Source organism: Oculina patagonica, chromosome 5 (assembly GCF_052425735.1).
Source record: "Oculina patagonica isolate OP01 chromosome 5, crgOcupat, whole genome shotgun sequence".
In the NCBI taxonomy this organism is placed as follows: domain Eukaryota; kingdom Metazoa; phylum Cnidaria; class Anthozoa; order Scleractinia; family Oculinidae; genus Oculina; species Oculina patagonica.
Window position 1 is genome coordinate 534400 of NC_135762.1, and position 15324 is coordinate 549723.

The following is a 15324-nucleotide window of genomic DNA, read 5'->3' on the forward strand; positions in this document are numbered from 1 at the left end:
TCAAACTCATTTACTCGGAAACTCACATAAAAGAAGAATCTCTCAGTAGAACACTCTTGCAAATATGTCAGTGGTTATGGGAAAGACCCTGGCAGACAGCAAGCCGCTGTTTTCGACCATTTTTTAAAGTCACAAATTGATCTTGTTTTGTGAACAGCTTGAGATTCTATTAACAATGGACCCGTCGAGTCGCAACTAAGCAACTCGGCAAAAATAAAAAAAATAAAGTCAAAAGTAACCAAACGACTTTATGTTAGATCGCAATCGCGGCGGTGGGGGGGGGGGGGGGGCGAAGGGGGACTACCATCTTTACAGATAGGAGCTGTTAAAAGAGATCTAACGATCTAATCTCGCCATTAAATCTAACCTGGCGCCAGTAAATTGTCACTAAATCATGCTAATGACTCGTGGAACAGTCCCTAGTGGAGATCCCTCGCTTAAGACATGGTCAGGCAACTGCCTCTGCACTCCCCCCTCTATCCCCCGTACTCTCACCCTGGAGTATTTGTTATTTATACGATTGCCGGAGAAAACTGACAAAACTGAAAAACTGTTTTTGTGTCAAAGTAGCGGCTCATGAAGGACTGTCCTCAAACAGTGACTCTGAAGCACGCAATGACATCGTTTCAAGAATCCACAAGAGCCTCCTCTTGGAATCCAACGCTAATACAGTTTAATTCTTTCTGAAGTGCAGCAACGCCGGTATGTCCTTGGGTCAGATCGTCATCTTTATTCATTCAATTCCTCTACAAACAACACTAAATTTTACATATATCAATCTTGTTGAACTATTTATTTTCAAAGTACAAAAACAGTACCCGGAAGAGCAAATTTATATCTTATCTGGGACTTTACTAACATTAGCTGACCCGACACCTAACAAGGTTCAGTGAGAAAATAACCGATTTTACAGTCTGATTAATATTTTTTATCTAATGAAGACTGAGAAGGGCCGGAATTTTCATAAACAAAACGATTGACCCTTCTAAATCAACACAACAAATGACTCAAACATGACAGTTTCTTTCATATGTTTCAATTCATATCACATGCGTTTCACGAAAAATAACCTGTACACATTATCACTAGCAACAGTAAAACTGCATTATCCACAGTCAGTCGTTTTGAACAGCGAAGTGAACATCAGTGCAGCGTTCTTATCTTGTGTTTCGCTTTATTAACGACAATCTCGCGTCGAATACATGGCTTTCAAACTAAGCCTTGTCGCTATTTTGTTCGCAATAATATTCCTTTCAAGTCAGTCTCGAGTCACACTCGGAAAAGATCAGACGCGAAAATCCAAACCAACAAAACATGGCGAGGTGTACCGCGCCAAAAGTCAGATTGATTCTCTGATTTACAAGCTAACTCTCGATTTGAACACCTTTAACGAAAAGAAAACTCTGGCCACCGTTATGCAAAAGGACGCCGAGAAGTTGGCTCGAATCGCTGAAGAAGAAATCGCCTTGTTGAAACCAGTACAGCATCTTTTGGATAAATTGGTAACAGGGAATGCTTCGAGCGGATATCAGCGCTGTTTAGCCAAACAAGGAGGAACAATACCAGTGCGAATTGAGACGAAAGGATCCTCACTGCCCAAACATTACACTCTGAGTGTTCCAGGTAGGAAATTTTATTATTCCTAAAGTTGCAATTTTCAGTACAGTTAAGTTGCGATTTTCAGAACAGTTTAGCAGCGATTTTCAGTACAGTTAAGTTGCGATTTTCAGTACAGTTTAGCTGCGATTTTCAGTACAGTTAAGTTGCGATTTTCAGTTCAAGTAAGTTGAGATTTTCAGTAGTTAAGTTGCGATTTGCAGTACAGTTAAGTTGCAATTTTCAGTCCAGTTAAATTGCGATTTTCAGAACAGTTTAGTTTCGATTTTCAGCACAGTTAAATTGCGATTTTCAGTACAGTTAATTTGCGGTTTTCAGTACAGTTAAGTTGCGATTTTCAGTACAGTTAAGTTGCGATTTTCAGTACAGTTAAGTTGAGATTTTCAGTAAGTTGCGATTTTCAGTACAGTTAAATTGCGATTTTTAGAACAGTTAATTTGCGGTTTTCAGTACAGTTAAAGTGTGATTTTCAGTACAGTTTAGTTGCAATTTTCAGTACAGTTAAGTTGCGATTTTCAGTACAGTTAAGTTGCGATTTTCAGTACAGTTAAGTTGAGATTTTCAATACAGTTGTTGCGATTTTCAGTACAGTTAATGTGTGATTTTCAGTATAGTTAATTTGTGATTTTCAGTATATTTAAGTTGCGATGTTCAGTGCAGTTAAGTTGCGATTTTCGGTACAGCTAAATTGCGATTTTCCCGAGTACAGTCAGGTCATGACTTTTAGCACAGTTTAGTAGCTTTATGTTTTAGTTGCAATCTCGATAAAGTAAATGTATAGTTCATTTGGATACATATATACGAACAACCTGACCTTTGTGATTTTGAATTTACCATTCCATAGTTAACCATCGCGAGCTGATAGATCGTGGATTAACACGTGACAATGGAGATGACTTACAGGTCTATTACCATGCCAATGGTCAGCACCCTGCTCAAATAGACCGTGTCATTAGTGGCCTGGGAACAAAGTCGGCTACTGTTCAGATTAGACTGCAGGCTCCTATGTCAACCAACACTGTTGATGCCTCCTCTTACTCCTTAGTGCTTGGCGGTGCGGTCAGCGGAAGTGCCATGGATAACCCTGACCACGTGTACGCCTTTCATGATGATTTCTCGAGCTCTTTGCTGAAGAAAGAATGGGCGACGAACAATGATGGTAAATGGAGTGTTCATAAGGGAAGATTGCTTGGAAACACCATGAAGGGAAGCATCAAAGACTACATAGAGGCTGGATTGTATGTTAAGTCAGGATTTCAGTGGAAAGATGTTGAGGTAGATCTTGACTTGATGGAGACTGGGTCTTCGAAGAGTGCTCCTGGACCATTATTACGCGTCAGCAAAGTCGACCATAGCAAAACCACAGGTTGGTGGTTTGAGTACTACCCAGGGAATGGCGATCGTTGTACCATGAGACCTATAGCAAACAACAAAGATGGCGGCTGGAAATACGACAGCAAGTTACCCAAAGCCTTTAAGATAAACACTTGGTTTCATTTCAAGTATCAAGTGCTCGGCGACAAGTTTTCACAATGGGCGAACGGTAAACTTGTGCACAACAATGTACAAGTGGGCAGTGAATGGAAAATACCAGCGGGAACTTTAGGGCTGGGGTGTCATAAATCTCCCCACAACTGTAAAACACTGTACGACAACATCAAAGTGAGATTCCTGGTCACCAGTCCTCCAAACATTACTCTTGGAAACTTCCAGCCTGGCCTCCCCAGCCAAAGTAGTCTTTTGGGCGAAAAGAAACTTCCTGCTGACTCATGCAAACAAATCCATGATGCAAGTCTTGCCAACAACAAACCTCGCGCCAAGAATGGAATTTACTGGATCAAGACTGACCTGCAAGGAAGTTCCTCAGTGCAAACTTACTGTGACATGGCAAATGGTGGCTGGACTCTTGTGGGAAAGATCAGCGGAAATGTTGGCAATATTTACAAGACATGGCTGGTCTCTAACTACAACACTGCTGCGCTGAAAACACCAAAAATCACTAAACAGAAAGAGTTCGCCTGCATTGACGCGCGCAGTTTGGCGGTGGAGGAAGCGTCCACGATTCTGTTGTCCAGCGGTGAGAGGATGGATAGCTTGGGAAGCAAGTGGGTGATGTGGAGACTGCCTGGAGACAGAGAAAAAGACTTGCTGTGGAATCACTCTGTTGGGAAGTCCACTGTACAGGCGGCTGTTAAGACACCCGTCATAGTGTATGCTTGGAATGGCAACAAAAAGGTAAAATTTATGAGTTTTGTGTAGAAATAACGTTAACTACCTTTCAGTCAGTATTTCGACATATTTTTGGCTTATTTTAGAGCGTTTACATTTTTCAACAAAGAAGTCTTTCACTGGTATCAGATTCAGTAGAAACTATCCACCTAGCGATGTCTGGAAAAAAGAAGGACCAAACCTTACTCGGCAATGTTGATTTTGTGTTTTGTGCAGATCTGTAACCAGAACAAGTTTGGGATAATGCCTTATGGTGGACATGGAGGTTCGTATCCTTACGCCTCTTACAATACTGCTGGCAACACTGCTACTAACGACTACTGTATGGCTGTGGGGGTCATGACCAAAGGCTCCACTGCGCATGGCTGGAAGCAAAATGCCAATGGTTACGACAGTCCCAGCAGCGATTCTGATTGGCCGAACAAAGCATACCATCACCAGTCCCCTCACCTGACGGTCTGGCTCAAGTAACTACAGCAACAGCCTCGATGATCGTGATTTTTATTTTGCTTTGCTTGGGGTTTAATTACGTTAGTATAGGTCGAAATGAGGGGATGTTATTGCAGACAATTTTATTTCATAAAGTTGTGCTGTTGAAACATGGGAATGATTGTAATCGATTTGCGTAAAACTTGAAAGAAACATTAGGTCTACCAAAAAGTAGTTACTAGGAGCTAAGTTGGACATTTCGTTTGGTGAAGGAAGGAAGATTGATTTTGCGTCTTTTAAGTTTTGTTTGCCTTGCTGAGAATAAGGGAAAGATACGTAACTGAGGCGTTGTTAAAATGTTTGAAAACAAAGGAAAAAAAAAAACAATAAAATGGTGCTGGGTAAAATGAGTCGCAAGTCGTTTGTTTTCTTACCCATATTATCACCCAACACTCTAGAAGAAGCGTTACATGAGCCGAAAACATTGCGTAAAAGTCAGGAAACAAGGAGTGAATTGAATTACAAACATTCCTCAAAAGTAAGATCCACCAACTGAAAATTTACACTAGAAGCTCAAACTTCCAAAAGCAGAATTCCCTGTAATAAGAATCTTTAGTGCCTTTTCTACATCCGGCCTAGTGGTTTATTTTGCCGAAAAGCCAGAAACTGAAGTGGAATGATAACAATTAATATTCAGGTCAGAGGTTTATCAGTACATTAATTTTTACCAAAAGCCATTTTTTAAGGATATGAAAACTATTAATAAGCTATTTTATAGATATGTACAAAATAAACATGGAAGAGGGCGTGCAACAACTGAAAACCATTAGATCCACAACAGTTTTTTTCGATACATTGGAACCCCGATATAACAAACATCTTTATGAGCAAGTCTCTAGTATAGCAAACACTGCTTTAGACTACCGTATTTATTCGATAAAGCGCCCTGGGCTTAGTAGTACTAAGCCAATTTTAATCGCAATTTCAATAATAATCAATACTCTTCTTGTGCACTTCAGAGTTTTTTGTGAGGGTGGTGGGGGTGGGCGCATTATTCGAGGCTGGGCGCTTATTAGCTTTTCCTACCTACAGGGTGGGCGCTTATTCGAGGTGAGCGCTTATTTGAGGCTGGGCGCTTATTAACTTTTCCTACCTACAGGGTGGGCGCTTATTCGAGGTGGGCGCATTTTTTGAGGCTGGGCGCTTATTAACTTTTCCTACCTATAGTGTGGGCGCTTATTGGAGGTGGGCGCTTATTCGAGGTTGGGAGCTGAATCGAATAAATACGGTATATGCAAAACAAGTATTGTCCGGAGAGGATTGTGAAGCCACAAAATGAAAAAGAAGAAAAAAAAAATTGATAATTTGTTCCTCAGGCGACTTTGTGTCACATGACAGTTGGCATAAATCCATATTAACATCAGCTAGCAGCTGTCAACAACCTCCGTTGCTGCCGCGCAAATTCTGGACGAAAGCCTGTTAGCGGCAATGGCCCATATGGTCAGAAGAAAAAGATTGTTTTCGGCAAATCCTTTCTGATGAATCTGAAAACTTTTCCACTGTCATTGACTAATCAACAAACAGTATCACCACTCGTTTACAAGCAATTCCACGCGTTGTCAAGTCAGCTCAGCAACAGAGAACACAACTTGTTGCTAAGCAACTGAAAAAATCCGCGAGCTCGGTCGGAATGGGTACGAAAAATGTTAGTTATTCCGTGACAGCATATATGAAGTACACGATCAAGCTATCAATGACCGTAGATGTCTTGCAGTTCAACCCCTGAGCGCATACATTGTGTGGTGTGCTACATGTGCTACGAGTCTGTGAAGTGATTTAACCTGCAAAAAGTACAAAATAAAAGTACTTAAATTAGCTGTTCTGTTATCACAGATCGCTTTCGCCTGTTATTTGGAAAAGATGGATTAACCAATAAATTATAAAAAAGAGAGACTCAGTTCCACTACAAAAGTGAAAACAAACAGAGCTACATGATTGTAGAAAGTAATTCGCGTGACAAATTTAGAATGTAAGCGTGACAGTGTTCAGGGCATACAGCTGTACCTGTAGAGTAACGCCTTCCCTCGATCGTTCCCAATGGAAAGATAACCACTGTTTGGAGAGAAGTCGAAGGTGTTGACGTATCTGAGTGGAGTGCGTGACGTCGGCCAGTTCGAGAACACAGTAAGCGATGGTAGATGAAGCTGAATTAAACAAGAAAAAGAAAGCCGCCTTTAATTTTTGCGTTTCTTTAATAGTTGTAAACTCATAAATCGATTTACTTACCATTTTAAACAAATCTTTTTTGGCTCTTGAAGATATTGCCAAGATTTCGCTAGAAGCAGACACAAACAAAGTATGATTATTGAACAGCAACACTAAAACAAAATTGGTGTCTACGGTAAAAAGTGAGAGGTATTGGAATGCTTTATTGAAGGGGAGAGGGGTGGGGGAAATCAACTTAACTGGGGGATGGTGGGAGGATTTATTTCCGATTAACAATATTTGAAAGTAGTTTCTAAGAAAATGCCTTTTTAGTTTATATACAGTAGTACGTTCTTTAGTTTCGATGTTGAGTTGTAATACCTAATTACCGTTTAAGTCCGAACGATGAAATATCAAATAGACGTACTGAGAATTAAGTGATAGGTAAAGAAGTCAAGATTTGATGATTATTTTCGACTACAAAACAGTCCGTATTTTAGAGTACAGGTATTTTAAAAATTCTCATCACTTTCTACCGGACAATGCGCAGATATTATAGAAGAACTTAGTCAGTGATCATACTAAAGTAGGTTTACCTTGTGGAGTTAAAAAGAGTCTTGTTAACACTCGTTGTTAAATTCATTATGGCCTTCAATGGCTTCGGTTGGGTTTGATGTAAACACTGACTGTCGTAGACGTTAACTACACCACTATCCGACCTGAAATGCAGGAAAACAATACCGAAAGTTTAAAAATGTTAAACCTCGAGACTACGCTAGTCAGCAGCGTTTCCTCGTTGTATGTTTGAGTGTACACAAATCCGTGACACAGGCTGAGGCCTTTGCAGGAGCTCCTTGTGGCTCGTGCGTGTAACTTAAATATACTAACTTCACATTGAAAAATACCTGCTACATGTACATTTATAATTATTTCTAAAGAGGACTTCGGTTTTAAATTTTCAGTTTTATAGTTGCAAAAAATGTTCCACTAGTACAAAAAAACAATTATGAAAGAAGTTCTACGTTGCACTAGAATTTTAGTTTATTGAAAAATCTTAAAAAAATCTTAGCTGAATTTGACTTTGCACTTCAGTTGAATTCAAGTTTGTCCATATTATAATCCATTTCCATCTGCGCCATCGTTAGTTACCCTCACTTCCTAATGGGTTCCTATAATTTGTCAAGTACTGTTCTACAAAATCAAACCATTATTTTGGGTTTCCTACATGCAAGCCTCGCGTATTTAGGTTTGTCTTTTTGTCTTTTTTTTTGTCTTTCCATTACCATCCTCGCCATCGTTAGTCATCCTCGGTTTCAAATGGGTTTCTGTCATTTGTTAAGTACTGTTTTAACAAAATTAAGCTATAATCATTTAGTTTACTACATGTATGTAGTAACATGTACATGCTCAGAATATTTGACAGTCCCCTTTGTACCAAAGGAATGTACTTTTTTGGACACCCACCCACAGGCTAAGTACTGTCCATCTTTGGACGCTGCCAGTGAAGTTGACTTCAGACAACCCTCATCTCTAAACTTGTGCACACAGCGTCGAGCATTCATGTCCCAAACATACACCTCTCCATCACCTACAGAGAGGAAAGAAAAGATCATGAAAATCAAAGAAAAGATCAATATCACACACAACAACAGACATGTATAACAGCTATAGTCTGTAGGGAAGAAAAGGCCATAAACAGATTAGCAAAACTACATCATTATCACACAACGACTTGAAGCGATACCTCTGTGAATTTTATCTTCGAGAATCAATCCCAACCATGTCCTGATAATCGTACTAGCAATAATAATGTACTGGTAAATAAAACGTGGATTATCAGCCTGAAATTAAAGAGTTCAAACAAACGTACATGTACAAATGGACTTGTTTGCCCTGAATGCAAATGGTAAGGAAAATGTGTGGCATTAGCGGGAAAGGTAGCCTGCATTTGGGTCGCTGCTCATGCGTGACATACAGCTAATTCGAGAAAGGTTGTCTTGCACCCGACAAGACCGAATGGTAGTATGGGTAGAAGTAGAGTGCTACTGCACGTGCTGAATACATATAAGATGGAGACATACCAAACGCGAATTTGCACGTTTTCTTTCTCTTCAGACATGTGGAAACAATGCTCTTTTAGCCAGGCTGAATTTTAGAAGAATTTTCAACACTCAAAAGGTGCCACAGAAAAAAGTAAAGCTTCGTGAAAGAAGCCTCATGAGAGGAAAAACAAAATTTTCAGGTGCAAAAATACAAACTTGTACATTTCCTCAAGGGCAATATGCAAAATTCCAGGGAATACCCAGACCACCCTTTGGTCTTGTCGTGTGCACTTTTGTGCTTTTTTCCGACAACCTTTCTTGAATTACGTGTAGCTGTAAACACGACCCTGTTTGCAGGGTACTGTAAAAGAGCCAGCAAACGTGCCACCAATCTGGGGTTCACACTGAAGGGTATTACTGAAAACATGTACATGTACATATATGACTATGATTTTCCTTAACAGATGGAAGAGAACTTGATGCATACCTCCTGCAGTAAACATGCGAGATCCATCAGCATTAAATGTCACTGAAGACACTGAGCCGTTCATCTTCAAGTTCCCAATCCATTGTTTTGTCTATGTTAAAAATACAACACGGTTTACTTTTACCCTTGGTACAAAAAAAATTGGTATTTTCCTTTGTTCTGGCATATGGTCATATGTGATAATGAATTATTATTACATAAACTGCAGTGTTTTAGTGAGTGGTAGCAAATCGATAAAAATGGTATCACACATGTGTGATATCATTTTTGACCAATCAGCGCGCAGAGTTTGCAATGTTTTAATCGCTCGACGAGCTAAAGTTTATCGATATTTGGTCGAAACACCTTTTGATCTTCCTCGGCAATCTTTGGTAATCTTTGGAAAACTTCGGAAATTTTCGGAAAAAGTCCGGCAAATGTTCGGAAACATTCATAAGACCTTGGGACAACATTTTGAAAAGTTTCGGAAATCTTCGAAAAATGGTTGGAAATCTTCAGAAAATAGTGAAAAACATCGTAATTAGTAGGTTTATATTATAAACAGAATAATACATGGTTGCTTAGATAATTATATGAAATTTATCTTTTCGTGTTCAAAACCGATAGCTCACGAGTGTGCGCAGCGAAGGAGTGAGATATTGGTTTGAACTCTCAAAGATAAATTTCATGCATGTATCTCCACGCAACCATGTATTATCCTCTATTAAACAACATACAAAAGGCGCTTTGGCAAGATTGTTATACCAAACAAACAAAAATAGTGATTAACTTACTTTGCTTGAAAGTAGGATTAAGTAACCATTACTGCCATTAAAAACAATGTGTTTCCCATCTGGTGAAACATGAAACTTATCAAAAGAGCTTTCTTCTCTGCCTGAAACAGAATACAAAAAATAGCACATAAGTACATTGTATGAATTATACAGAACATGTCCCTATTACATCCTTTGCTAATTTACATGTACCACATCTAAAATATCTACAAAGAAATTTGGGAATTATCTGTCGGAGATAAACTTGTTGCATAAAGAGAGTTTCATTATCAGTTCGAAAAATTTTCCATCAGTGGGCCAACAGTGGGCCATCTACAACGCAAATACTCAAGAATAGCGTGGTATTTTCTAGGCTTTTGGAGGATCAATAGCTGTTTGAGTTACAGGCCCTCATCAATGTTGGAAACAGCTTTGTGGGGAAATGGAAATTCAGTGCTGTGTGACGTTTTCCTGTTCTAAACTCGGGATAAAATTAAACCACATCGTATATAAATTTACTTCTGAAAGCAAATTAAATTTTATGTGAAAATCTTTATTTTTCACATTTACCTCTAATTTGAGGAATTTTAATGACATCTCCCTTGATCATGTCATATACATAAAATGACTTTCTCTGCGAGGCTAAAATAACTTGCTCTCCATCAGTGCTAAAGTGCGCTGTATGGATAGGAAATCTCTCAAGGAAGATGCTCTGAAGCTTTGGGTTGGTCTGACCATCTATCTGTTGACAGAAAAAGAAAATATATAAGTCGTTTAAATTACTACAATCTTAGACAAAACTAGTAGAAACAAACACATTTCATGCATTTTCCACAAATGTCTTGACTTTCAAGCAGGTAAAACGATTTCATCCCCCTCTTCCCCTACTCAATGTTGTTTCTTGAGGTTGTATGGGGAGATCTGACTTGATTAGGCAGACCTGACTCATCAAGTACATGTACTTGTCAACCCATTAGTGTGTATATTTTCGCTCAGACTTTCTAATTTTGCTGTTGTTGGGGGGGGTGGGGGTGGGGGGGGGGGTGGACAAAGGAAGTGAATTCTCTCAAGCTACAGTAGAATATTTGGACTGTTTTAATTAAAGCAAATCAATAATGATGCACGACTTTGCAGTTACTGTTCAAAGTACCTGGAAGAGATCCAATGTTTTATTGAAGCCAGCTGTAAGAACAACCTTGGCACTTGGGTGGAATTCTATACACTGGATGGTAGCCTGAAAAAAAAAGTCCTTTTATTTAATGTAACACGGGCTAATGTTAACATAAAAATTCTCCTTTACCTTCCTAGTAAGAAATCTCTTACAAGCAGGTTAATCAACTAGCCCAACTGGCTAAAGTTTCTGTTGGCAGCTCTAAAAGTTTACCTAAGTTTTTGTTTTTTATTTAATGTGAAATTTCAGCCAGATTTTTGTTCTCTTTCAGCCGGAGAAATTAGCCGCCAGCTGGCCCTTAGCGACATCCCTGTACAGGTATTTCTAATAATACTAGCTGGGAAAGTTTGATGACATATTAAACCCCCTTTAAGCTTGGATGTCAACATACTGTACAAATTCTCCTTACTTGTCTCCATACCAGCTGGGAGAATTTGATGGTGCATAAACCCCCTCTAAGTCCTAATTTCAAGCTCCACAGATTTCTTATAATACAAGCTGGGAGAATTAATGATGATGTATCAACCCTTTAATGCCTGATGTCAACTTACAAATTCTTCTTTATACTGGTTGCCAAATTTTTATTTAATTATACATGTAAAGCTGGGAGAATTTGATTGCCATAAAACAACATTAGATAGGGGAAAAGAAGAGTCCTAATACACTGCTGTTTTGTTTAAAATAGAATAGATGGTGTAAATGAAACAGAATGATGAAAATGGTAATTTTGTCGATAGTGACATTTTTTTTTTTCAGATGAGTGTCTTAGCAATTATCCAGCTGATTGCGGCCTGCTCAGACAAAAGTGTTGCAATATTGGCATCAGCATGGTAATAAGTTTGAATTCTCCAGCCATGGGACCAAAGGAGAATCTGTTCTGTATGTTTTTCTTTCTGACTTACATTAGAAGGTTTATCAATATTTGCATCTTTAACTCTTGTAATATCAAGAATTCCAGATGGAAGGTAATCTGCTTTTCCAGTCAGAAGTCTTCCTGCTCGCTGCAGCACAGAGTCTTCCTCCTCCTCGTCATCATTATCACTTGAAGAATCTGTGTTTTATTAATTACAAGTCAAAGGTTTGAACAAAATTAAATACATGGTGCATGTGCACCTCAAACTCTTACTGAGGTGTACATGTACAGCTATTCAGTTTGTAAAGGTGCACAATATATTTAATTTAAAAACAGTGTCCCTTTGAAGTTCTTTACCTTTTCTTGTCTTTTTGTCCAAGTCTGCCCAGCTTGCATCACCATATATTTTTTCAAACCTGAATCACAGTATAAAAATCACATATTGATCTTGAGTTACCTTCTTCAAACTAATGCAAGATTTAGAAAGAAGCTAAGGATTTACATACTGCATTTGAAATAAATATTTAAGAGGAACATCTATTTTTATTATTAATCACTATGGAAATATTATATGAATATTATACAAAATGAGCAAACTCACTGTCTTTGAAGCTTTTGAGTAAATTTCTTGCCAGTAACGACAGTCTCATCTTGAGTATCTCGCAACTTTTTTAAACGTGACTCTGAGGAGATCTGAATTCTACAAAAAAATTCTGAGGTAAGAAATAATGCCATAATTATACGTTCACTGCACAGTAACATACAATGTACATTTTCCTAAAAACAAACAAACATACCATAATTTTATATACATTACATGTCTTTATAATACTTGTTTTTTTTTTCAATGTCTCCTGATAAAAATTAAACTACAACATATATATCTCTTTCCTGGAAGGAGTATGTGGTAAAAGGCCCAATTTTTAGTGACTCCTGATCTAATATGAAACTTTCCCTTTGATTCACAAGCAATTACACAGGGCAAAATTGCAAAGCAAATCCATATGGGGAAATACCTAAAGTTCTTCCCTTAGACCTTTGATAATTCTTCAAAAGTGAGCTATGCGCATTATTATTAGATAATTTAAAATTAGTGGATGGTTGGTGGGTGGGGTGTGGGGTGGGGGATAACTTTTTCAAAACCAGATGAACACTCTGAGCCTCTGTTCAAGGAACTCAAGACTCTTAAATTTACTGATCTTGATACCCTTCACAAATATGCACTTGTCATGTACTCCCTGTATCCCTTCATTTATGTTTTTTTTGTTATACAACAGCTGTATGTGTACCTCTCCTCTTCATCAGCCTCATCCTCCCAAGCTGGCCGTCGACCTTCATTTATTTCACTTGCGCTTGTAAGGTTGTGAGTTCCATCATCATCCTCTTCATCCTACTCATTTAAAATGGAAAGAACATGCACTAAATCACTGGTTCATCCAATACACCTGAGCTGAGTGAGAGTCAGGTCATTTAACATGGTGAACGACCCAACTCACCAGAAGTCAGATTGTAAGAAAAAATCAAGCCATAACATTACATGAAGGAGGGTAGAAATGTTGGCGGATTAATTCAACTGAAAATGATCATCACAACCCCTTATATCTCCCGCTCTTATCATATTAAACTATAACCCTTACGGTACCACTAAGACTTCATTTTTAGTGCAGAATGCACTTTTGTGATGGTTTGGTGGGCAGTCGTGTGATAAACCCCTAAACCCCTAAACCTCTAAAGCGCTACAGTGTAAACTTTTAATCACCTAATTAATTAATATCAATTAATTAATTATTCCTTGTGGAGGGGGTGGGGGTGGGGAGCACCTGACCGTACCCCTAGGTAAAACCTGGAGCACATCTACGTTACTTTCATATGAAGATCTCAAACGTATATATTTGTTTCAGAAAACCCTTTTCTCTCCTTGTGGTACTACTCAACGTAATTTACACCAAACGCAAGCGCAGATTAGTCTACGTTGTTTTCTGGAACTATCATGAACATCGCTTGTATTGCGTGTTTGCGGTAGGCTTCCTGCAGATTTCTTGGCGCCAAGTAAAAACCGCAAATTAATTAAATTAGATTTTGAGACTTTCACAGCGTTTTCGTAATTAGGTATGCAAAAACTTGCACCGGGATTTTCGGCGTGAACACCTGATAACCAGGAAACAAATATCCTAGCTGTACTGCGTTTTAAAAAACCTGTCGAAAAATATGTTTTTTGATTAGATTTGTTTCTTTAGTTTTTGAGAATCCTCTTTTGTGCAGTCTAAACCGTAACTTAATTAAATTAAACAAATGTCATCGATGCCGCCGTAAAACAAACAAAAAACAAAAGTTTCATGTTATTGCATTTTCAAGGAAGACAAAAGTATTTTGTTACAAACGAACAAAAGTGTCGTGTTACGTTTGCAAAGATTAGCGTAAGGAACACCTGGGAAAGAATAAAGTAGCCTGTGAACAGTTTTTTCGAAAGTAAAATAAAGCAAATAAACACGAACATATATAAAACGTCATACTTTCAATTGTTCCATATTGCATTCTGCACTTACCAAATCATCGAGATTTTTAAGAGTACTTCTGATCAACTCTTGCCAAGATAATGTATTTTTGTTTGTCATGAGCACTGGCCAACAGAGTCACAAAATTATGGACACAAGATTCCAACTTGTTTGTAAACTTTTGCTTGACAAGGACTTGCATCCACAAGTATTGGCTTGCAATGACTTGCATTCACGTGCAAAGGCATGCATTCACTTCGATCACGATCAAATTATGCATGAACGCTGCACCACAGGTCTTGTTTACTTCGAGTATAGCGAATTATGGCCAATATGGCGCAATGTGTAGCATTGAAATGGTCTATTTTTTGTACACATGCAGTTTAGTACATGTATAAAAGAAGCCCTATGCATAATGTTCATTGAGGCATTTAAAACGGAGACCGCACCAATCTCTTTATAAGAAAAAAACATTTTACTGATAGCCGACGATCCTCGACCATCACTGCAAATTAAATCATCCCAAAGCGCTCTTTACCTGGCCTAACAGAATGCCCAAGTAAAAGCATACTTATGGGATAGATTTATAGATACATTATACTTGCAACTAAGACAGATCTATACTTAATCACAGATTTTCTCACCTCATCACTTGAACTCAATCCATCTTGACCTGCACTGAAGTCTTTCTCAAGCTCCCTGATCGCGTCACTTTCACCTCCAAACACCAGTCTCTCTAACGTCCTTTCAGCTTCATCATCTGAGTTCTCAGAAGCCAAGTGTTTTCTCTTTACTTTAGACGAAGTCTCTTCGGATTTTTGCTGTTCTAATTGGCGTTTTGCCTTTCTTCTTAACATCTTAAACGCCAAGAAACTGAAGAAAAAACAAAACGCAAATTCACGTGGATGGTAAAATCCCAGCGGTTGTTGCCACCACCGTTAGCTACTTCATTTAAAACAAATTGAAATACCAAGTCAACGTATTTTATGGGGGGAGGGGCATTATTGACAAAATTGTTTTTGATGATATCTAAACAAAAAATCA

At 38.4% G+C, this 15324-nt stretch overlaps 2 protein-coding genes across 2 annotated transcripts; one reads left to right on the forward strand and one right to left on the reverse strand.

Moving 5' to 3' along the window:
• Positions 1-1135: 1135 nt before the first annotated feature.
• Positions 1136-4317, forward strand: LOC144654566 (uncharacterized). The gene is made up of 3 exons (XM_078514727.1): positions 1136-1623; positions 2462-3852; positions 4063-4317. The coding sequence occupies exons 1-3, from the start codon at positions 1203-1205 to the stop codon at positions 4315-4317; spliced, it is 2067 nt and encodes a 688-aa protein (XP_078370853.1). The 5' UTR covers positions 1136-1202.
• Positions 4318-5434: 1117 nt separating this feature from the next.
• Positions 5435-15186, reverse strand: LOC144654567 (U3 small nucleolar RNA-associated protein 18 homolog). Its single transcript, XM_078514729.1, has 14 exons — positions 14925-15186; positions 13075-13175; positions 12387-12485; positions 12143-12201; positions 11835-11983; positions 10912-10995; positions 10332-10503; positions 9783-9883; positions 9010-9100; positions 7945-8068; positions 7077-7199; positions 6562-6610; positions 6340-6479; positions 5435-6116 (listed from the first exon to the last, which is right to left on the reverse strand). The coding sequence occupies exons 1-14, from the start codon at positions 15135-15137 to the stop codon at positions 6092-6094; spliced, it is 1530 nt and encodes a 509-aa protein (XP_078370855.1). The 5' UTR covers positions 15138-15186; the 3' UTR covers positions 5435-6091.
• Positions 15187-15324: the final 138 nt, after the last annotated feature.

What these genes read in the sequence shown, in the direction of transcription:
- LOC144654567 (XM_078514729.1), bottom strand. Translation starts at nt 15,137, where the DNA reads ATGTTAAGAAGAAAGGCAAAACGCCAATTAGAACAGCAAAAATCCGAA. An exon ending in ACTCAAAAGCTTCAAAGACA is followed by an intron (nt 12,202 to 12,386) that starts GTGAGTTTGCTC and finishes ACTGTGATTCAG; the next exon opens with GTTTGAAAAAATATATGGTG. An exon ending in ACTCTTTTTAACTCCACAAG is followed by an intron (nt 6,611 to 7,076) that starts GTAAACCTACTT and finishes GTCTGCTTCTAG; the next exon opens with CGAAATCTTGGCAATATCTT.
- LOC144654566 (XM_078514727.1), top strand. Translation starts at nt 1,203, where the DNA reads ATGGCTTTCAAACTAAGCCTTGTCGCTATTTTGTTCGCAATAATATTC. An exon ending in TTACACTCTGAGTGTTCCAG is followed by an intron (nt 1,624 to 2,461) that starts GTAGGAAATTTT and finishes ACCATTCCATAG; the next exon opens with TTAACCATCGCGAGCTGATA. An exon ending in CTTGGAATGGCAACAAAAAG is followed by an intron (nt 3,853 to 4,062) that starts GTAAAATTTATG and finishes TGTTTTGTGCAG; the next exon opens with ATCTGTAACCAGAACAAGTT.